This window comes from Pan paniscus, chromosome 19, assembly GCF_029289425.2.
Source record: "Pan paniscus chromosome 19, NHGRI_mPanPan1-v2.0_pri, whole genome shotgun sequence".
Classification (NCBI taxonomy): Eukaryota; Metazoa; Chordata; class Mammalia; order Primates; family Hominidae; genus Pan; species Pan paniscus.
Window position 1 is genome coordinate 18,632,040 of NC_073268.2, and position 23,117 is coordinate 18,655,156.

Sequence of the window (23,117 nt, forward strand, 5' to 3'; positions counted from 1 at the left end):
GCCTGGGCAACATAGTGAGACCTCATCTCTACAAAAAAATTAAATTAGCTGGGTGTGGTGGTGTGTGCCTGTAGTCACAGCTCCTCGGGAGGCTGATGTGGAAGGATCACTTGAGCCCGGGGGATAGAGGCTGCAGTGAGATGAGACTGAGCCATTGCACTCAGCCTAGGCAACAGAGTGAGACCCTGTCTCAAAACAAAACAGAAACAACAAAAAATAAGGCGACTTGCTGGAGGCCACATGGCTGTGAGCCAAATACAGGTCTGGGTTATCAGGGCTCACGTACTTCTAAGTACACCCTACTGCCTTGGAATCTGCTGAAGACCAAGCCCCTGCTCCCAAGCCATGGCAAAAGAGGGAAGGAAGCAAAGGTGCCCAGTGGGGACAACTCGGGGAGCGGCGAGGTGCCCAGGGCCCAGGAAGGCCAAGCAGCATGTGGCAGGGCAGCATCAGGTGACTCCCAAGAAGGAATGAGGAGAGGATGTGAGGAAAGAGCCACAGCACAGAGGCCTGCTGTTAGGTCAGCGGAAACCACGGCCCATGGGACCTGGATCTACCCTTGATGCTAACAATGTTCTTTGGGGAAAAAATCTATAATCACAAAGTTTCTGCAACTGGACTGTAGTCATGGTTGCAGAACTGTATAGATTTACTAGGAACCATCAAATTGTTCACTTACAATGGGTAAATTGTACAGTACATAGGTTATCCCTCAGTAAAGCTGTATGAAATTTATAGTCATGAAACCAATAGTGACAAAGGAGCTGGGTAAGTAGGTCTCAGCTGTTCTGTAGGCACTTTGAGAAGAGGAAGAGTAGCATCTCGGTTTTAATAAAAGAAAGCCTGGCCCATGGCGTCCAGCTTCTGCTTGAATACTTTCAGTGCCCGGGAACTCAGTATCTCAAAGCAGCCCACTCCGGTTTAAGAGAACTCTAAACCTTAGAATGTTGAAATACATCATTATTATTCTAGTACTGCTGTGAAAAATAAATGTCTTTGTTTTGCCACATAACATTTCTCTGAGAGCTTGAGGACAGTTATTGCATTTTCCCAAGTCATTTTTATCTCAGACAGAATTCCCTGATGACCTGTAGGTTTTTTGTTTTTTTGTCTTGTTTTGTGTGTGTGTGTGTGTGTGTGTGTGTGTTTTGGAGATGGAGTCTCTGTCGCCCAGGCTGGAGTGCAGTGGCATAATCTTGGCTCACTGCAGCCTCCACATTCCGAGTTCAAGCAATTCTCCTGCCTCAGCCTCCCAAATAGCTGGGATTACAGGTGTGAGCCGCCACACCTGGCTAATTTTTGTATTTTTAGTAGAGATGGAGTTTCACCACCTTGGCCAGGCTAGTCTCGAACTCCTGGTTTCAGGTGATCCACCCTCCTCGGCCTCCCAAAGTGCTGAAATTACAGGTGTGAGCCATTGTACTTGGCTCTCCTTGTGTTTTTTACAGGACAAGATTTCCAGCCTCTCCCATTCTCCCATTCTCCTGGTAGCTCTCCAGGAGCTACCCCTTTGATCTGTCCACATCCTTCTTAAAATGTGGGGACCCATGGGGAACCTGAGATTCTGCAGATGCCAGCCCAGTGCTGTGTGGTTAACAATTTGGATCCTAGCATTAAGATCCCGGGTTCAAATCCGTGCTCCACTGTAGGCCAGCTGTGTGACCATGGTTAAAAACATCTACCTTTCTGAGCTCTAATGTCATCATCTAAGTTATTGTGAGGATTGTACTGACCCACACTTTCTATCTGCCCAATCCCTTGAGGTGGGCTCAACCTGGGTTGGCAATGGTTGGGCAAGGGAGAGCAATCCAAACAGCAAACTGTCACACTGCTGATAAGCCAAGCAGAGACACAGCCACCATTAGGAGAAGGGGCTCTTCCATCTCTATCTATCAGGCTTTTCTGTCATGGAGCTGTAACCCCTGGTAAAGGAGGTGAGGAACTTGCTGGGGGGAGCACACAAACACCTGCTGATGTGCCTGACTTGGATACCCAGGAAGTTGCTGGCTTTCTCTTCCTTTCCCCAACATTTTTATTTGTTTGTTTGAGGCAGAGTCTCGCTCTGTCACCCAGCCTGGAGTGCAAAGGCGTGATCTTGGCTGAGTGCAATGGCATGATCTTGGCTCACTGCAACCTCCGCCTCCTGAGTTCAAGTGATTCTCCTGCCTCAGCCTCCTGAGTATTTGGGACTACAGGCGTGCGCCACCTCACCCGGCTAATTGTTGTATATTTAGTAGAGATGGGGTTTTGTCATGTTGGCCAGGCTGGTCTCGAACTGACCTCAGGGGATCCACCCGCCTCGGCCTCCCAAAGGGTTGGGATTACAGGCATGAGCCACCGCGCCTGGCTGGCATTTTTTTTTTCAACATAGTCTCCTCTTGATCTCATCCTTTGTCCACTGCACAAACCCCTCCCCAAAACGATCCCCAAGGAGGGGGGCTCCCGAACTAGATCAGCCTAGGGTAGGCCTACCCGGTTCAATCTTAGCCGGGTCTATGGTGCCATCTGATTGAAATCTAACTTGACTCTCTTCTCACTGACCTCTTCGGGGTCCCAGGGGTGTAAACATCCTGCAGCCTTCCGCCAGCCTTGTCTCTTCAATGTTCCCCTCCATTCATGACTCTCCTCACTGTATTTCTACTAACTTACTCTTACATACAAAACAGATCTTTCCCCCTTCCTGTACATCAGATATCATTTTGGATCGATACTACACCCAAGGCTGGGTGTGGTGGCTCATGCCTGTAATCCCAGCACTTTGGGAGGCCGAGGCAGGCAGATTACTTGAGGTCAGGAGTTTGAGACCAGCCTGGCCAACATGGTGAAACCCCGTCGCTACTAAAAATACAAACTTAGCCAGGCATGGTGGCGCGCGCCTGTAGTCCCAGCTACTTGGGAGGCTGAGAAATGAGAATCACTCGAACCCAGGAGGTGGAGGCTACAGTGAGCCAAGATTTCACCACTGCACTCCAGCCTGGGCAACAGAGGAAGACCTTGTCTCAAAAAAAAAAAAGAAAAAGGAAAAGAAAGCAAACTACACCCCCGGGTACTTACATAAATGAGATCATTTCTGTAAACACAGTGCAGTAGCAGCATCTAGTATAATAAGCACTCAATAAATACGAGCTATTATTGCTGAGGCAATGCATATTGGGGCTCTTTTTCTCCATCCTCTTGTGTAGCCTAAGTTCGCAGCTGTGTTTGGCAGCCGCCTCATACTAATGAAGCACACTGGGCTTGGGATCATTTCAGACCTGCAGATCTCTTTTGCATGAAATGCAGTGGGGCCAGGGCTCCCTCTTCTGCATTTGTGCAGCTGCTTTTAAGAACATAATGAATGATTTGCATTTGTCTCTTTTCATTTCATCTAGGCTTTGGCCCATCATCCTAACCTGTTGGCTTCATTTTGAATTTTGGATTTTGTTATTGAATGCATCAGATCTCCCTCCAAGCTTTGCTTCCTATAAATTTGATACCCATGACTCATAAGTCATCATCTGAGTCATGATAAAAAATACTGAATAAGGCTGGGCACGGTGGCTTACACCTGTAATCCCAGCACTTTGGGAGGCCAAGGCAGGTGATCACTTGAGGTCAGGAGTTGGAGACCAGCCTGGCCAACATGGTGAAACCCCATCTCTACCCAAAATACAAAAATTAGCCGGGTGTGGTGGCACCCACCTGTAGTCCCAGCTGCCTGGGAGGCTGAGGCATGCAAATTGGTTGACTTTGGAAGGTGGAGGTTATACTGAGCTAAGATGGCACCACTGCACTCCAGCCTGGGTGACAGAGGAAGTCTCTGTCTGTCTGTCTCTCTCTCTCTCTCTCTCCATGTATATATATAAAATTAGATGGGGACATACCATCAGAAACTTCCCTCCAGCTTGATTCATTTGTGTAACAGTAACAGATATTTACTAAGCACCTATAATGTGCTCTGTAGTGGACACTGTTCCATTCATTAGATGTGGATGTTCAGCCATCTATGTAACTTGGCTAATCATACTTTAAATTTAGCCCTTATTTCTCCATCTTATCCACCAGGAATCCTGAAAGATTCTATCAAGTGCTTCGCTAAAATTAAGTATACAATATGCGTAGCAATGCCTTCATGTACCAATCCCTCAGCAATGGAAATAAGGTTAATTTGACTAATTACTCTTAGTAAGCCGCTTTGACCACTGGTAACATCTGCCATCTTTTATAAGCCTATCTGATTGCAGATCAACCTCAGACATACCCATCTGTAGTTTCTGGAATCCACCTTCTCTCTGTCACAAACCTGGGCGACATTTGCTCATCTCTAATTTTTCTCCACCCTTCTCAGCTTCCTGACTTCTCAATATTTACAGTAGGAGTTTGCAATCACACAGTAAAGGTCTTGGATATATTTAGTTGGAGTTAAGAGCGCTGGGCTCCCATAAAGCAGTAGGGCTCTCCTTGAGTTTAGTTTATATATATTTAGTTGGAGTTAAGACTGTTGGGCTCCCATAAAGCAGAAGGGCTCTCCTTGAGTGCTGCATCATCTGTCTTAGATCCCGATTTCCCCATAATCATGTTTATTATCCTTTCCAGGTTGAAGATTATTCTCTCTTCTAAAGAAAATAGAAGAATATTAGGAGAAAATACACTTTAAAATGTTCACTCTTTTATTCACATTACATCATCTGTCTTGAATAATGGGTCTATCTCTTTCCTGTTGCTCTGGCCCTGAGAAAAAAATTAGCTTTTTAAGGCTGCTTTTGTTACGTATGCATTTTCTTGTAATCCCGTCATTCTGGGATTTAATAACAATAGTATTAATACCACCTACCATTTGTTGGTTACTTACTGTGTTTTAGGCACTGTGCTAAACGCCTTCCATGTATTCATCTCATTAGTAAACATTTCTGAAACTATTCTTACAATTTGTCCTTTAGTTTTTCTTGTTCTTGTCCTCTTAAAATCTGAGCTTAGTCATGAGCTCTCAGTGAAGCTGCTTGTATTTCTTTAAAAACCCTCTTTGCTTCCTCCAAGTGGAGTGGGTTGTACTTCTGAGGTCAGGACAAACTGGGCACCGGAGGAGTTCAGCCTTCCGAGGCTGCAGGAGGGGTGGGTCCCCTGAGGCGAGCAAGATGATGTAAGGCCTTGACTTGGGGTAACAGACAGCCACAGACGGGAAGAGAGAAGCCAACATTTAACCACGGAAGGATGTGAAGGGCGGAGAGGTGGGTTGAGCACTGGGCCCCGGGTGCGGGGAGTGGGAAAAGGTCCAAAGGTGAAACCTGGGAAGCCTGGGCTTGGGTCTGGAAGTGGAGAGAAGGAAGTCATTCCAGGGGGAGCTGTGAGCAATGTGAACCCATCATTTCTGTTTTCACCAGCGAGGGTGAGAATTGAGTCCACAGGAGTGGCTCCCTCCTCTGCTTCCTCGACCTGCAGAGGGCTAAGTGGGGCAACGAGCAGGGTAAAACTTTTCAAGATGTTCTGCTCTTAGCAGAATGAGGTGTTCTGACCATTTCCCAAGAGCCAAATTTCCTCATCAGTCCTGAATGTTGCCTCTGTTCTATGATTTGCGTTAAAAAAAAAGATACAGTCTCCCCACTGTGTTGTCAAATCTGAAATAAGGGACTGTGTTTCTGCAAAATTGTCTTCCAAGGCCAAGCACAGGGTCAATGTTCAGCAAATATTTGGTGAGTTAATGAATGAAATGAAAGCACTCTCCTTATGCTCCTTGGCTGGGTGATGTGGAGAAGAGTTCCAGAACAATATAATTTAGTTTCTTTCTCCTTTTAACCGACCCTAGAAATTCTCCACAAGGCATATGCAAATACCCCAGACATGTATTTTTCCAGGCGTGTGTTTTATGTGCAAATACTCCTGCATATGTATGATTTTATTTTACTTTTTGAGACAAGGTTCATTGTCCAGGCATTGTCTAATGCACCAGTGCATTGGTGCCATCTCGGCTCACTGCAGGCTTGACTGTCCGAGCTCAGGTGGTCTTCTCACCTCAGCCTCCCAAGTAGCTGGGATGACAGGTGCACACCACCATGCCCAGCTAATTTTTTGTATTTTTAGTAGAGGTGGGGTTTCACTATGTTGTCCAGGCTGGTCTTGAACTCCTGGGCTCTAGCAATCTGTCCACCTTGACCTCCTAAAGTGCTGGGATTACAGGCATGAGCTTCTGCTCATATACGTTACTTGTTCATCTGACTGAAGACCCCAAAAGAGACCAGCACCCCAAAGAAGCATGTATTACTCTTTGGAACCAGAAGCAAACATCCTTCTGTTTGCTTGGGATGCATGGGATGAGCATGAGCATGCAGTAGGTGTTTAATAAATACTTGTTGACTAATTAGGGGGCATAAATATGTAAAAGTGGTAAATTAGCAAGAAAGAGCTGCAGTGTAGATAATCAAATAACAAAGTTGTCTAGGACAAGAGAATCTATCCCTGAGGGTTCTGTGTAGGAGGAGAGGTGGTGTTGGCTAGTGAGGCAGATCTGCCTTCTAATTAGGCTCCAATCAGGATAATATTGCAATTAGCTCGGGATATTATAGCAGTTAGCTTCTATTCTTGGAACAAATTCCTGGGAGATTTAAGTTGGGTGGTAAAAGAAGGTTGTCCCAGGAATAAATTTGCTGTGAACCGCTTTGGAGTGACTACTTCATATGTGCCTAATTGAACCGCCAATGTAAACCTGATTGGATTGTTTCCTTCTTTATCAGCGACACTTAAACATGAGCTCAGGAATTTGGACAGCCACTTAACAACAGAACACAGCTCGGGAAATTGCAGATTTCAAATTTCAGAAAAGTCGATGAATTTAGACAACTTGAGTGTCTTCTTTGTGTTAGGGTAGACAGGCTTTGGCCTCCAAGATCTGGCTGACAAGTGCTTGCTGCTGAGACAGGCACTGAAAAGAGTAAAAAATATAATGTCTTCAATTATCTTCCCAGTTATTGAGACACTTAAAAACTCCACCCCAGCCCACCCTGACAGTCTCCTGTAAGGAGCTCGATTTTCTCTGTGTCAACCTGATGACAGACCCAGGAGGATGTTGTGTCTGGGAATGTTTGCTCTTCCTGGCTGGGGTGAGTAGGGTTTGGCAGCAGAGACAGTGCGAACAGAACCAAGCCACGAATCCTGGCTCTCAGTCCATCCAGCCAGCAGCTTTTCGCTTCATCCTTCACCCTCCACACTTCTTCTCTTTCTTCTGCATCAGGAGAGGCAGATGTAGAGCCCAGAGTTTTTTGTCAAAGAGCCTGAGTTGGAATCCTGCCTGGCACCATCGCTGGGGGGTGACTGTGGCTTTCTGAGGCCCAGTTTCGTCATCTGTAAAATGGGCATGATAATATCTGCCCAGATCATTTCAGGAGGTTGGTTGTTGAGAAGGGGTGGTGCCTGTACGACTGCCCTAAGCTTGAAAGGACAGCAATCGGTGCCGGCTTTGTAGCTCACAACCTTTACCTTAATGCTGACCATCACAGGGTCTTGGGACAGGCCCTAGGACCAGCCCCCCCCACCCCTGCTGGTGCAGGGCTTCCCTGCAGATGGCGCTGTGGCCTGGAGAATGCAGCCAGCAGTAAATCAGGGCAGCTTGATTAAACATGTCCAAGTCTAGTCAAGCCAGACTAGATGTGGGCGTGTTTGGCACTATAGGTGGATCCAGTCTGGATTTCCTTTACCTGCATGTCCTGGGTGTGTATCCCTCACAAAAGTTCCCCCCCCCCGCCATCACATTCGCACCTCACCAAATTAAGCCACCCAGCCCCCACTTGGCCCCCTGGGAACCACTGCAGCAGGCAGTGTGTTTAATCCCTGTGAAGCATTTTAGCATTAGATGAAGATGACGCCTTGGGCTCCCATCCGCCTGTGACAGAGGCTGCCAGCTCCACTCTTGGAAACACCCTTGTTCTGACTTAGTTTCCCATCCAAGATGAAGGTAGGCAGACTGAAAAAGCCAATGCTAAAAGAAAGAAGACCCCAAGACCCCTGTGTGAAGCTTAGAAGGCAAAGGCCTGTCTTCACAGACCCAGCTAAAGAGCTAGGCTTTGGCGCCACCACATCCTGTTTGGAATCCAAGCTCCACCGTTTAGCATTTGTGTGACCAGGGGCTTGTTAAGGAAGGCCCCAAGGCTCCCTTCCCTGCGTTTAAAAAGAAGAGATGGTACCTGCTTTATAGGATGCAGTGGTGAGGGTTCAATGAGAAGAGGCGTGCAATAGGCTTGGTATAGTGCCTGGCACATGGGGATATTCAAATAGTGGTGACTATTAGATCAGGAGCAGACATTGGGGTAGGAGGTATCAGCCCGGGGAGGAGACGACAAGGAGAGTTAGGGAGGGAAGGACATGCCAGGGAAGAGACGGTGGGCTCTGCAGAGGAAGGCTTCTTGGTACCTCTCGAAAGCTGCTGTGGGAACACACCTTTACTCTGCTGACATTTTCAGGCAGCCGTGCTGGCAGGGATCTGGGCACCTGGCAAAGCGAGCTGACCATCTGGCCGGCTGTTTCTGCAACAAAAAGAGATGGTGTCAAAGGTTTTGGGAGCTGGGCTCCTTTGACCCACAGTTGGCACCGGAGGCCAAAGAAGTCCTCCTGGAGACCATCACCTTCTCATCAGCAGTCTTCCAGCCAGCACACTGCAGCGGCCAGGGGGTGCAGGATTGTCTCCAGGAAGCCAGTGCCAAGGCCAGAGGCCCAGAGCCTGCACTGAGCAAATCGCCAGGGAGTAGTGACAGCCCTTCCTTCCTGGTCAGTGCTCTTGTCCCGTGGGGCTACTATCTCCTCTGGATCCTATGAAGACTGCTCCCTGCCATGGCCATGATTACCTGTCACAATGCACAGTTAGAAGGGCAGGTTCTGAGGCCAGGCTACCTGGGTTCATGCATTAGCTGTGTGACCTTGGGCAAGTTACTTAGCCACATTTTGCCTCAGTTTTCTGGACTACAAAATGGAGTTGTGAGAGTTCACCAAGTTCATGCTTATAAGGAGATGGCAGCAGTGCCTGGCATTTAAAAAGTGCCCCACAGGTGTTATCTGGGGCTGTTGTCATCTCTGTGGCCAATTGTGCATCGGTTCCAGGTCTTGGGGTCATGTCTGTGTGCCTGGTGCCCTAGGCGCCCCAATATCTAGTCTCTTTTTCTCCCATTAAAAAATCAATCTCACTTCTCTGTCTCCGTATCTTTCTCCCTTTCATCTTCCCTTTCTTAGCACATTATTTATTCAACAAACACGGATGAAGTGCCTGCCCTGTGCCAGGCGCTGGGGACGGGGAGGATGGGGGGCTACAGAGATGGAATAAACAGTGAGCCCTGCACAGGACCCTCCGAGTGCCCACAGCTAGGCAGAACAGCAGTTAGTCCATGCTGATGCAGGATTCATCATCGTCACGGGGGAGCCGGAATCTGGAGACACCCAGGCCTTGAAGACGGAGCCTGCCCAGCCCCCACCGAAAAGAGAGCTGCCATTGGCCTCAGCGTCCAGGAAGAGCCGGGTGATTCAGCGGGATGGAGATCCTCCTTCCCAAGACAAGATGGGGGCAGCAGAGGTGAGATTCTGGCTGGGAGTGAATGGGTCTGCTGGCTGACAGCTTGGCTGTCACATTCAAAAGCTTATCCATGGACAGTGCCCCTCTGCCCTGCTAATGACAGGGATGTCACTCACAGGTCTCCCCTGGATTGTGCTGAACCAGACATTGCTGCCTTTGCCTAGGCAGGGTAATAGATGTCATGAGGGCTTGGGAAGCTTCGGGGGGAAAGTTAGGCTAGCTGCCCACCCCTCAATCATGCCACGCATCCCCAGAGTCACACAGAAATGTTCTTACACACCTCTGTGCCTTGGCGTGGCTGCTCCCTCTGCCCAGCCTGCCCTCCCCTGGATCGGGCCTTCTCCATCTGAGTGTCCCACATGTCCCCAAGCCTCAGTCCCCAGGAAGCTCTGGGAGCCTGCAGTGCTCCAGGATCACGGGAGTCCCTACCTCCCCCCAGTGGCCCTGATGCCTTGGACATGCTTTTACTACCACACTGTCACATTGGGTGGTCATTATTTGTTTAGGTGTCTGTTCTCCTTACCCTAGACCTTGAGTTCTTGAGGCCAAGAACAGCCAAGTCTCAGCTTTCTCTGCAGGACCGAGCACACAGTGGCACTCTGCAAATGCGTGCTGAGGAATGGATTGTCATTACTGATGTCACCATCCACCCCTGCACAAGTCTTGACACGGAGCAGCCTCCCACCCCTGCTGGAAGCCTGGCTTAAAGTGACCAACCTGCTTTAGTGAAGGGTTGGGGTTTGGAAGGCCCACTGGATACAAGGATCTAGAATGAGGAGGTCTTTTCCTATTGAGGACCAAAGCTCTCAACTCTTTTTTCCTAATAAACTAGGAGAGACCAGTTTGGAATTGTCTCTAAATGTACAGGATGAGTTTGAGTTTAGAGGTAGCGGAGCCTCTTGTTCCCAACTGAAGGCACTCACGAAACCTGAACTGCACCCACTTGGAGGAAAGTGAGATGGGGCTTCCCAGTGAGAACCCAGGGAGATGCCTCAAAGGCTACAGAGGGAACAAACAAACAAGCAATTTAATTTAGATTTTTTAATGCAGAAATGAAGTGTTCTGCTTGTTTGCTTTTAAAATGGAGAACAGAGAACATAAAATGACTTCACAAATGAAGGAAGTAATTAGAAAAAATTACTCCAGTTCTATGTGATGGCCAGTAAAGGAAGAGAGAGCACAGAAAAGATAGAACGGGAAGGGTAGATGGGAAGGAAGGAGAGTACGACACAGAGATGATGACGCAAAGAGAGAGAGTGGAGAAGAGATGAACATGGAACCATCCCTCCACACACACACATTTTGATCTTATGGAAAACTTGCTTTGTAAAATTAAAGTTTGTCTTTTGTTGTTTTTATACTATAAGAGAGCGATTTGAATACATTTATTGTTTTCTGACTTCTAGAATAAGAAGTTGCCAGGGAGAAGTCTAATGCCATTCTTAGTCTTGATCTTTTTTTATAATCTTTTATTTTTCTCTGTGGAAAATTTTAAGTGTTTTTTTTTTTTTTTTTTTTTGAGATGGAGTCTCACTCTGTCACCCAGGCTGGAGTCCAGTGGTGCGATCTCTGCTGACTGCAACTTCCGCCTCTCAGGTTCAAGCAATTCTTGTGCCTCAGCCTCCCAAGTAGCTGGGATTACAGGCATGTGCCACCATGGCCAGCTAATTTTTGTATTTTTAACAGAGATGGGGTTTCACCATGTTGGCCAGGCTGGTTTTGAACTCCTGACCTCAAGTGTTCCGCTTGCCTTGGCCTCCCAAACTGCTAGGATTACAGGCGTAAGCCACTATGCCTGGCCTAAATTTTAAGATTTTACTTTCATATACATCACTATGAAATTAGCGTGGGCCTTTTTTCATTCATTGTATTGGGTGCACAATGGGCTCATAAACTCTGCAGATGCAGGTCATTCAGTCCTAGGAAGTGATTTTGTATTATTTCTTTGATAATGGACTCTCCTCCATTTCTTCTACTCCCTATTCCTTTTGTTGGGCCTCCTAGATGGATCTTCTGCTTTTCTATTTTCTCTCTGATTTTCCATACCTTTATTTTTTTTCCTCTTCCAGGTAGATTTCCTTGACCTTATCTTCCAAATCCTCTACTGACTATTTTATTTATGGGATCAAATTTTCAGTACTTTGCACTATTTTTCTGATTATTCTTTTTTTTTAAAAAAAGTTTTATTGGAGGTACACTTTACATACTCTAAAATTCACTCATTTTAAGTGTCTAATTCAATGATTTTTAGTAAATTTACAGAGGTCTGTAACCATCACCACAATCCAGTTTAAATTATTCTTTTGTGTATAGTTGTTTGTTTTGGTATCATGGGTGAAATGTCTCCTCTTATCTTTGTGTGTGTGTGTGTGTGTGTGTGTGTGTGTGTGTATGTATGTGTGAGACGGAGTCTCACTCTGTTGCCCAGGCTGGAGTGCAGTGGCGCAACCTTGGCTCACTGCAACCTCCACCTCCCAGGTTCAAGCACTTCTCCTGCCTCAGCCTCCCAAGTAGCTGGGATTACAGGTGCCCGCGACCACGCTTGACTAATTTTTTGTATTTTAGTAGAGATGAGGTTTCACCATGTTGGCCAGGCTGGTCTCGAACTCCTGACCTCAAGTGATCCACCCACCTCAGCCTCCCAAAGTGCTGGGATTATAGGCATGAGCCACTGTGCCCGGCCATCCTCCACCTGTTACAATGCAGCCAAAAGGCCCTCACTAAATGCTGTCCCCTAATTTCAGACTTCCCAGCCTCTGGAACTGTGAACCAAATAAACTTCTATTGTTTATAAATTACCCAACCCCTGGCATTCTGTTATAACAGCAAAAAATGGACCAAGACAAGGTGATATCTATCCTTGCAGATCCCTAAAAAAAGAGTTCCTGGGAGTTGATGGATCTTTAATACCTGCTTGAGGGACAAACCAGATACTCTTTTGAGAGCCCATCTAATTCTGGGATTCTACCCTCAAGTGGGTCGAGGGGCTCAGAGTTTGCAAAGCTAGAGAGCATCAGGACCAGGGACAGACCCAGGTATTGTGAAACCTGAAGCTTATACAATTTTCGGTGCTTTGTATAAGAAAAATAATGCAAAATTATGGATGTCAAATTAGATACGGGGCCTAGGAAGGGGCTCGTAAACTCTGCAGTAGTGGGCCTTAAGCATAAGCTTATTAGCCTCCCAGTAAAGCCTCCTCTGTCTAGGACAGAACCATATTCCTTTGGAGCCAGTAGATGTCAATGTGTTTTCCCCCAACAGACTTGGTCTTCCAGATTCTACATCTCCCTCATGATTTCCCCCACCCCCCAAATTTCTAACTCAGCAAAAGCTTATTGAATGCCCACTGTGTGCAAGGCATTGGGTTGGGCCACTTCATTACCTGCCTCTGTGGCAGGACTGAGATTATCACCCGCCCAGGGAGAAGCACATCTGACTCAAGATGCCCCTGAGTCTGTGCAGGTACCATCAAGGCAGAGGAAGAGTAGGATGGGCACAGAAAACCAGATGGGAAGCAGGGCCACATCTGATCTAAGGACACAGGTGGTCTCCTGAGGACATCAGGCCCCTGTGCTCAGAGGAGAAATCCATGCTGCCCTCTGTCTCACTTCTAAAAGGAATTGTTGCCGCAGAAACTGCACAGAGACCTCAGAAACCTGAGTTGGAGTGGAAGGCTCAGCTGTTTTCCTGCTGCCCCTCTGTCAGACACATCACCCCTGTTGTGGGACTGGAGTCAAATGTCATCACTCAGAGTCAGCAGCCCTGCACTTGGTCTGGAGCCCAGCTGCCAGCCCTGTCCCCACAGTTGTCCCCGGCCCTGTCTGGGCCTTTTTGAGCTGATTGAACTACAGCGTCTAGAAAACTCCAGGCCAATTCTAGGTTCTGTCTACAATCTCTGAGTGTTTTCTTTTCTCTTGGAATGTTTAACCAGCAGAAAAGCACACGCCAGCAGTGGTTTCTGAGGCCCTCTTCACCTTGCCAGATGACCAGGCCTTGCCAGGGACCCACTGGGTCTCTGTCATCTCCCCGAGCTTTTTTCCTCATCTGTAAAACTGAGACGAGAACCCCTATGAAGGGTAGTTTTATGACTGTGGTCAAGGTCAACCTGGGTCTGGGTGTGGGAAGGGGTTACTGATATCTCACAGTCTATCTTCTGGTCTAGCTGCACAGGTGATAGCCACCGGTCCCCACCAGTTAGATGTAGTGTTGGAGATAATCAGGCAGGTCAGGGCCCTCAGATGCCCCAAATTTGCTTTATGGTTTATGACATTCTCCCTTGGTTTGTACTGACAATGCTGGCTGGGAAGGAATAAAAACAGCCAAACTTCTTAAGGTGATTTGCCAGAGAATTTTTATTTGGATACACACTGTACTGAACACAGACCTGAAAATGCATTTTAAAAGGCTTTCTAATGAAGCGAATACAAAACAACTCACACATTAGACAAACCTCTGTGGTACAGCCATACTGGGGAGAGCAGAGGCTTTCTCAGAGAAGGTGGGCCAAGGAAGAGGTGGGGGAGATGTGAGGATGGCCCAAGAAGGTTTAGGGAGGGATGGTTTAGGCTCCCCTCTGAAGTTCACTGTGACCCCTATGTCCACCCAGAGAGCTCAGTGCCCTATCTCTGTTATTTATACTAGTTGCTTCCCAAGCTTCCTGGGCTTTTCTCTAATTTGGGGTGCAATTTAGGGGCCCCACTGATGAACTTTAAAATCCATTGATATTGGGCCGGGTGTGGTAGCTCACACCTGTAACCTCAGCACTTTGGCAGGCAAAGGTGGGAGGATTGCTTGAGGCTAAGAGTTCAAGACCAGCCTGGGCAACATAGTGAGACCCCCATCTCTACAAAAATTTTTAAAATAAATTAGCCAGGCATAGTGGCCTGAGCCTGTAGTCCCAGCTACTTGAGAGGCTGAGGCAGGAGGATCGATTGAGCCCAGGAATTTGAGGCTACAGTGAGCCAAGATTATGCTACTGCACTCCAGCCTGGGCAACAGAGCGAGACCCTGTCTCTAGAAAAGAAAATCCATTGATATTATATGCAAAACTTTATGGGTGTGAAAAAAATCTCATGTGGCCGGGTTTAGAATTCTTTTCTGGGAAGGGGGCCTGAGCTTTTACCTGCTCTCCAGTGGGTTCGGCACCCACCATGGAAACCATCATGGTAGACCATGCTAAGGCAGGAAAAGGTGGGCCAGCACATGATTCCAGCAGGGCCACTGCAAGAGTGGGGAATGCAGACCACCTCCAGTTTCGGGGTGGGCTGGGTACCCAAAGGAAGATAGAGACTCAAGCCCCAGGATGTCGTTTCCCTCACAAGGTCTGTCCCCATGCTACCTGGACAGTAGTCAAGACCCTTCTATGGATGATCCCATTCAAAGCACCTGTTTGGCACCCCTGATGAACCTGGCACTTGTGGGGAACATAAGGAAGGTCAGACATGACCCTTGTCAGCCTGTATGGGCGCTCCTAGTCTAGGGGGCTGGGGAAACAGGCACCCAGAGAAATTACAGGGTGCTGTGGAGTGTGCTACACATGAAGGTAAAATAACCGGGCAGCACGGAGGGAAAAGTTAGCTCAGCTCATTCGGGAAGCTGGAAGCCACCCATGGACCTTAGAGTGAAACACCAGCCACCCATGGGCCTTAGCATGAAACACCAGGCTGTGTGACTTCTGAGGACCTCAGTTTCCTTATTAGTACCATATGGCAGTAACTATTTATGGAGTTGGGAGAGTCACATGAAGTCATGTCCACACAGTACATCCATGGATTGGACCTTCAAGCGGAATTTGCCTTGTGGAAAGATCTAGAAGGACACCAAAAGCAGCAAGGGCAACATGGATAAGAGGCATGGCTCGGCAGGGCACTTTGTGCCGACTCAGCGATGGGTCCATGCTGTGACTTGGAGAGACTCACTTTTGATGGTCCAGCAGCGTTCAGGTTCAATGACTCAGCAATTCTTGATTCAATGATGTGGTCATTTGAAGATTTGTGGGTACCGGCGATTAAGTAAGCAGAGTGTTTATAAATCTAGGCTGCTGATAATCATAATAATAATCGCTGCTAAAAATGATTGAGAGCTTACTATGTGCCAGGCTGCACATAGCATTTACGGATTAACTCACGGAATCATTAGGTCACGCTAATGGAAGGGACTTGGGTAATCCCTTTGCCAAGGAGCCACCTGTCACCTTTAGTTTCAGTTTATTCCTCCCCCTCCCATTCTTACTCAGGCCTCCCCACCCTTACCTCCCCATAAGTCATGACCCTCTCCTAAAAGTCCTAGAAGTTCAGAGCCAGAAGGGACTTGGGAGATCCCTAGTCCAGTTCCTTTTTTTTTTTTTTTTTTTGAGACAGGTCTCACTCTCTTGTCCAGGCTGGAGTGCAGTGATGGGGTGATCACAGCTCAATGAAGCCTTGACCTCCTGGGCCCAAGTGATCCTCCCACCTCAGCCTTCCAAGTAGCTGGGACTACAGTTGCATGCCACCACACCCAGCTATTTTTTTTTATTTTTATAGAGACAGGGTCTCACTATGTTTCCCAGGCTGGTCTCAAATTCCTGGGCTCAAGCAATCCTCCCGCCACGGCCTCCCAAAGTGCTGGGATTACAGGCATGAGCCACCACACCTGGCCTCAGCTCCTCATTTTATACAGAAGGAAATTAAGCCCACAAAAGGAAGGGACTTGCTTTTCTAGAGTACAGAGAAAGGGCCTCTGAGCACCTGTGTAGGTGCTTGGTGAATCCAGCCAGGAGGCCTGATTATCCTTCATTGACTATCCATGTGATCTTGGGTGAGGTTCAGAGTAACAGTCAAGCCAGTGCTCAGCTGGGTGTGTCCACACCTCCCTGGTACTCATATGCACTCCGCTCTTCTTCTGGCTGTCAAGTCCCTAGATGACCCAGGCCACCTCGTTTTCCCTCAGGTCAAGCAGCTGAGGTGGGGGTTCAGGCCTCTCCAGGGCTGTAGCTCAGGCCTCAGGAGGTGCAGGAGACACCTGGGAGGTTCAGAGAGGCACAGTAACTTTAGATGTGTGCAGGTGGCCAGAAATAGCCACTGAGCAGTGCTATGGCCCTGCCCAGGCCAGTACCGTGGCCAGCCTGGGAAGCTAAATCTTCAAGACTAGCTTAGTTAGGATTGCAGTCTGGTTTCCCCAAATCCTTCAAACCCAGAGCCATCCCAGGCTGGAGTGCAGTAGCATAATCATAGTAGCCTGAGCTGTCTTCCTCTGTCTAATCCCTTGACTGTATTCCAATGTCTTCAACCCTGAGATAGACTTACTGATGCCCCTGAACTTATACCTTCTCCCCTTCTCTGTCCCTCACGCCTGCCTGGCCCCATCACGGTCCCTTGCCCTTCCCAGTTGAGCCTCAGCTCTTGCCTGGCTTCACAGGGGTCTCCTCCCTGACGCCTGTTCTCACTTCACAGCCACCTGTAAGTCGACCCTGCCTTAATCTTCCACCAGCAGAATTTGTGTGGGAAAATAGACATAACATAAAATTTACCATTTACCTTTTTAATCATTTTTTTGTTTGTTTTTGTTTTTGTTTTTTGTTTTGTTTTTGAGACTGAGTCTCACTCTGCTGCCCGGGCTGGAGTGCAGTGGCACAATTTTGGCTCACTGCAACCTCTGCCTCCTGGGTTTAAGTCATTCTCCTGCCTCAGCCTCCCGAGGAGCTGGGAATACAGGCATGCACCACCATACCCGGCTAATTTTTGTATTTTTAGTAGAGACGGGGTTTTGTCATGTTGGCTAGGCTGGTCTCGAACCCTGACCTGAAGCAATCCTTCTGCCTCGGCCTCCCAAAGTGCTGGGATTACAGGCGTAAGCCACTGCACATGGCCCATTTTAATCATTTTTAAGGTGATAATTTAGGGGCATCAATCACATTCAGGATGTTGTACAATCATCACCACTATCTATTTCTAAAACTTTTTCATTACCCCAAACAGAAACTCTGAACCAATTAAGCAACATCTCCACATCCCCCACACCACCCAACCCCTAGTAACCTCTAATCAATGTTTCTGTCTCTGCTAATTTGCCTATTCTAGGTACCTCATATAAGTGAAATATTTGTCCCTCTATATTTGGCTTCTTTCACTTAGCACAATGTCAAGGTTCATCCATGTTGTAGCATGTGTCAGAACATCATTCCTTTTTATGGCTGAATAATATTCCATTGTCTATATACACTTTGTTTATCCATTCATTTACTGATAACACTGGGTAGTTTCCATCTTTTGACTATCGTGAATAATGCTGCTGTGAATATTTGTGTACAAGTATCTTGTTTGAGTTCCTGCTTTCTTTCTTTTTTTTTTTTTTTGAGACAGAGTCTTGCTGTTGTCACCAAGGCTGGAGTGCAGTGGCACGATCTCAGCTGACAGCAACCTCTGCCTCCCAGCTTCAAGCAATTCTCCTGCCTCGGCCTCCCAAGTAGCTGAGATTATGGGCATTTGCCACTATGCCTGGCTTACGCCTGGCTAATTTTGGTATTTTTAGTAGAGATGGGGTTTCACCATGTTAGTCAGGCTGGTCTCAAACTCCTGACCTCAGGTGATCCACCTGCCTCGGTCTCCCAAAGTGCTGGGATTACAGGCATGAGCCACCGCGCCCAGTCTTGGGTTCCTGCTTTCGATTCCTTTGGGTACATACCTAGGAGTGGAATGGCTGGATCAAATGATAATTCTATGTTTGCTTTTTAAGGAACCACCAAACTGCTTTCCCCAGTGAGAGCACCATTTTACATTCTCACCAGCAACATGCATGGGTTCTGATTTCTCCATCCTGAACAACTCTTGTTATTTTTGAAACAGGTTTCTTTCCTTTTCTTTCTTTCTTTCTTTCTTTTTTTTTTTTTTTTTTTGTTGTTGTTGTTGAGAAGGCGTTTCGCTCTTGTTGCCCAGGCTGGAGTGCAATGGCACGATCTCCGCTCCTCACAACCTCTGCCTCCCTGGTTCAAGTGATTCTCCTGCCTCGGCCTCCCGAGTAGCTAGGGGATTACAGGCATGCGCCACCATGCCCGGCTAATTTTGTATTTTTATTAGAGACGGGGTTTCTCCATGTTGGTCAGGTTGGTCTTGAACTCCCGACCTCAGGTAATTTGCCTGTCTCAGCCTCCCAAAGTGCTGGGATTACAGGCATGAGCCACGGCACCCAGCCGAAACAGGTTTCTTATTCTTTCTAGCAACAGCCCCCTCTGGGTCATCTTCAGGAGGTTTCTGTTCTCTTTAGAACTCGACCTCAAATGGTCCCATCACATCCCAAGTCTCCTTAGCCCAACTGCTGCTGCAGTAACCCAGGAAGTGGGGTGCTGAGATGAAGGTCCACATCAGCAGGTCTAGGGTGGGGCCCCGGAACTGGCATTTCTAACAACTTTCCAGGAGGTGCTGATGCTGCTGGTCTGGGGATCACTGGAGAACCAAGGCTTGAAGGCATCACATTTTATATTTTGCTCTAGGAGGTTTCTGCTTAGTTCTTTCCCTTCCACATTTGCATAAAACAGAAGTCCCGCAACTCAAGATCTTGTTAGGCTCCGGGGAGGAAGACAGGGAAGGGATTCCTTCCCTTCCTCAATTCCCAGACTCTCTGTCCTGCTCCGTCTGGAATATGAGTGTCCCCTGTTCTGTCTCTGCAAACAAGTCAGGGCCTTTGCTGGGGCCAACAGCGGCACAAGAATTAAGTTCCAAGTTAGCTTTGGATCAGCTTCAATCGACTTTTCACTCTGGAGCTGTTCTAGGTGAGGCATTGGCATTTTATTCAGTGTGTTAAATGGCTGACAGGCGTTGAGTCTGGTGAAAGATTGCCCTGAAATACCTCCCTCAAGGCCTGTGGGAAAAAAACAATGAAAGCCTGGCCTCTCCTCTGGAGCAGAGAGCCTTTCATCCAGGCCCCAGAGCCGTCCACTGAAGCTCTGTCCAAGGTAGCCAGTCACAGGGTCCTCTGCTTCAGAGCTCCCAACTCTGGCTCCCTCTGACCCGCCCCTTTCTCTTTCTCCCAAACTCTAGTTTTGGAGACCTTTGCCTACTGTTGGCCTCTGGTTTTGGCAAACAGTTTCCAACATCTCAGATTTCCCCATTTTGCATACAAATCACTTCCCTTCTGTGGGCCTCAGTTTCCCCATTGTTCAAATTAAACGACGAGAGCAATGATTTTGTAACCATGTTCCACAGAGCTCGAGGATTTGCTGAAGGCCAAGGTATACCCCGAGTTCGCCACCTCTGCTTTATTAGAGTGGCCTCGTTTGTATTTGATATCTGAAAGTTCTATGTAAACATCTCATTTGGAAGACAAAGTTCTGCTGCGAAAAAGTAGTTTGAAAATCAACAGCCGAGATGATCTTGAACATTTTCCCCTCTGGTTTCATCTTCTATATTCTATAGTTCTTTGACCATTACATCTTTTCCAAGTCCCAGCCTGCATGTGACACCAGTCTTGAATTTTCCTTGAGCTTCTGGAACTCAATGCTCAGGAACACGTGTTTCTTCCATGACAGGGATAGGGCAGTGGCCGGCTGGCTGGGTGGTGACTGCTGCAGCCCTCTGGCCAGTCTAGGAGGGCATGGCACCTCAAGCAAGGTGGAGTGGGGCTGAGTAGGGGAAGGAGGTTGCAGTGGTCACTACGAGCCTTCCCGGGTGTGTGTGTGTGTGTGTTTTCCACGTGGAAGACGCCACCCACAAAGGAGTAGGAACTCGTTTCACAGTTCCCATGACAGTCCTGTGTGAAACACCAGTGAACTCCCAGGCCCAGTGGAGGGTGAGAAGGGAGGTCAAGTGGGAGCCACCCACAAGGATGTTTTCTGGCTATCAAATTGGCCTCATGGGCCTGAAGTTGACACGCATCAGCACGATGAATGAGCCTGTAATACCTGATCATCAGGACAGAAGCAAGCGTCCCTGGGATGCTTCTCTGGGAGCCAGAAGGGTGGTAGGAAGAGGGTAAAATATGCTGAGTTGAAAGAGCTGAGGCTGTTTCTTCTGGAGAAGAGCAGGCAGAAGGCTAGGGTGGGTAGATGGGGGACTATCTATTTATCAGGCTCAGGTACACGTATCCTTATTGCAGGAAATGTGATGTACAGGCTTCTGGATTTATGGTGAGGGAGAGGCAGGACTCTAAATCATTTTGCAGACCCTGAAGCCCTGACTGGAGGCTTCTCAGGCTGGAATACATTACGTGGTGGGAGCTCCTCCAGTGATGCACCATCAATTGTGGCACCGTGGCTACTCCAGAGGCACTGGAAATATTAAAAGGGAGGAAGGAAGATGGGAACTGTGCAACGGCATTGTATGTGTAAAGGGAGTGCCCAGGCGCCTGGGGTGAGGGTGAAGCTCCCACTGGAGTTCCCATAGTTCTAGCTGTGCTCTGGCACTTAGCTCTGTAAATCTGCCCAAAGACCCTGACAATGGAGTAGAAAGGGCTTTGCAGTCAGATGAATTTGGGCTTGAATCCTAGCTCTACTGATTGGCAGCTAGATGACCTTGAGCATCTTATTTGAAAACTCCTAAATCTGTTTCCTTAGCTGTAAAGTAGGAATAATACCCAAGGATGTCACTGTTTGTTTTTCATCCACAAGCCAATCTCCCTTTCTCCTTTGATTTTGTTTAGATGAAACATTAGGGAAGAAGGGCCTCTCCTGCAGCTTCAGCAAGATAAACTGCAATTGGTCGGATCTAAGCATAATCATGTCATTTTCTTTTAGCTATTGATTGGTTTAGGAGAGGGCATGTGACCTAATTTTAACCAATGAGATTTTTCTTTCTGATTATGTCAAAGAGTCCTACTGTCATCTTCCTACCATAATGTGGTTGGGTGAGGATGTGATGCTTGGAGCTGTGGCAGCCATTCTGCAACCATGAGGTGATAAGCCTAAGAAAGAAAAGAAAACACAGCAAGGATGGTGATGCAGAAAAACAGAAAGAAGCTGGGTCCTTGAGCATTTTGCTGATCTGTGGAACTGTAATAGGTTCATTGCTCAATGTGCGAGGCAAGTCAATATGCTGAGACACTAGGTTGCAGCAGAGAAAGAAGTTTAATCATAGGGTCGCTGGATGAAGAGAAGGGAAGGAACTTCAAATTTATCTCCCTGAGGAGTTTGGGGCTAGGGTTTTTAAAGGATTTTGGAGTGTGCCAAACTGTGGAGATCGTTGATTGGCTGAAGAGTACAGGGTGAAGTCATGGGACAGGGAGATGAAGAAGCTGAATTCTCTTACTGAGCCCATTCCTCTGTGAAAAACATCCGAAGTGATCCTTAAACAAAAGCCTTATGATTTTTTTTTGGAGGGGCTGTTAACAGCTTTATTGAGACATATACTACACATACCATACAATTCACCCACTTAAAGTATTCCTAGTATCTTCACAGAGTTGTGCAAACTTCACTACAACCAATTTTAGAATATTTTCTTCACCTCAAAAAGAAACTCTCTATGCTTTTGCTATCACTCCCCAACCCCCTACATCCCCCAGCTTTAAGCAACTATTAATCCACTTTTTCTCTCTATGGATATACCTATTTTGGGCATTTCACATAAGGAATCTAATATATAGTATTTATGACTGGCTTCTTTTACTTAGCATAATGTTTTCAAGGTTTATCCATGTTATAGCGTGTATCACTACTTTATTCATTTTTATGGCTGAATATTATTTCATTATATGGATACGCTACATAAAATTTTAGGATTTGGCCAGGTGTGGTGGCTCACACCTGTAATCACAGCACTTTGGGAAGCTGAGGGGGGTGGCTCATTTGATGTCAGGAGTGTGAGACCAGCCTGGCCAACATGGTGAAACCCCGTCTCTACTAAAAATACAAAAATTAGCCAGGTGTGGTGGGGGGCGCCTGTAATCACAGCTACTTGGGACACTGAGTCAGAAGAATTGCTTGAACTCAGGAGGTGGAGGTTGCAGTGAACCGAGATTGTGCCACTGCACTCCAGCCTGGCAACAAGAGTGAAACTCTGTCTCAAAAAAAAAAAAAAAAAAAAAAAAAAAAAGCTTTAGGATTCTGATGTCAGAGACTCTGTCTATAGGAGCAATGGGGATGCAAACAGTCAGGATCTAGCACTACCCGACCTCTAGCAACAAGGAAATGGGCCAAAGTGCAGCCTGATTAGTGCTGAATTCTAACTACATTTCTGTCCAGAACCTGGCATGCAACCCTTGTCAACCCTCTGGGGGCAGTGTCAGTTGCTGCATGGACTCTGGGATTGTGTGTGTCTCCAGACTTCTTATCTGAGAGCGAAGAATCTTTATTCCATATGACATTGGCAATTGGGTATTCCATTACCTGCACCTAAAGCATTCCTCCCTGTAGTACAGCAATCTCACAGGGTTGTTGTGAGCATTAAATAAGATAACAAATATGCAAAAATTCCAAGCCTAGAACTTGGTTTAGTGTAGGTGTTCAATACATGCTAATTTCTTCCCTCTCCTCTATTTTAATCTCTTAACTTTAGATTTTTTTTCTACTCTACCAATCTCACAAGATTGTGCTAAAAAACAAATGAGATCATTGTTATTTATTGCCACAATAATGCTGTATAACAAATAGCCACAAAACCTGAGTGGCATACCACAATAA

At 47.2% G+C, this 23,117-nt stretch overlaps 1 protein-coding gene across 1 annotated transcript in view; it reads left to right on the plus strand.

The window, feature by feature from the left end:
* Window positions 1–4,569, plus strand: part of LOC100988926 (putative uncharacterized protein encoded by CRHR1-IT1) — a 29,074-nt gene extending 24,505 nt beyond the window's left edge. The window contains exon 5 of the mRNA XM_063598983.1: window positions 178–4,569. Coding sequence (XP_063455053.1) covers window positions 178–563 — 386 coding nt within the window. The 3' untranslated portion in view covers window positions 564–4,569. The remainder of the gene's footprint in view (window positions 1–177) is intronic.
* The last annotated feature ends 18,548 nt before the right edge of the window (window positions 4,570–23,117 follow it).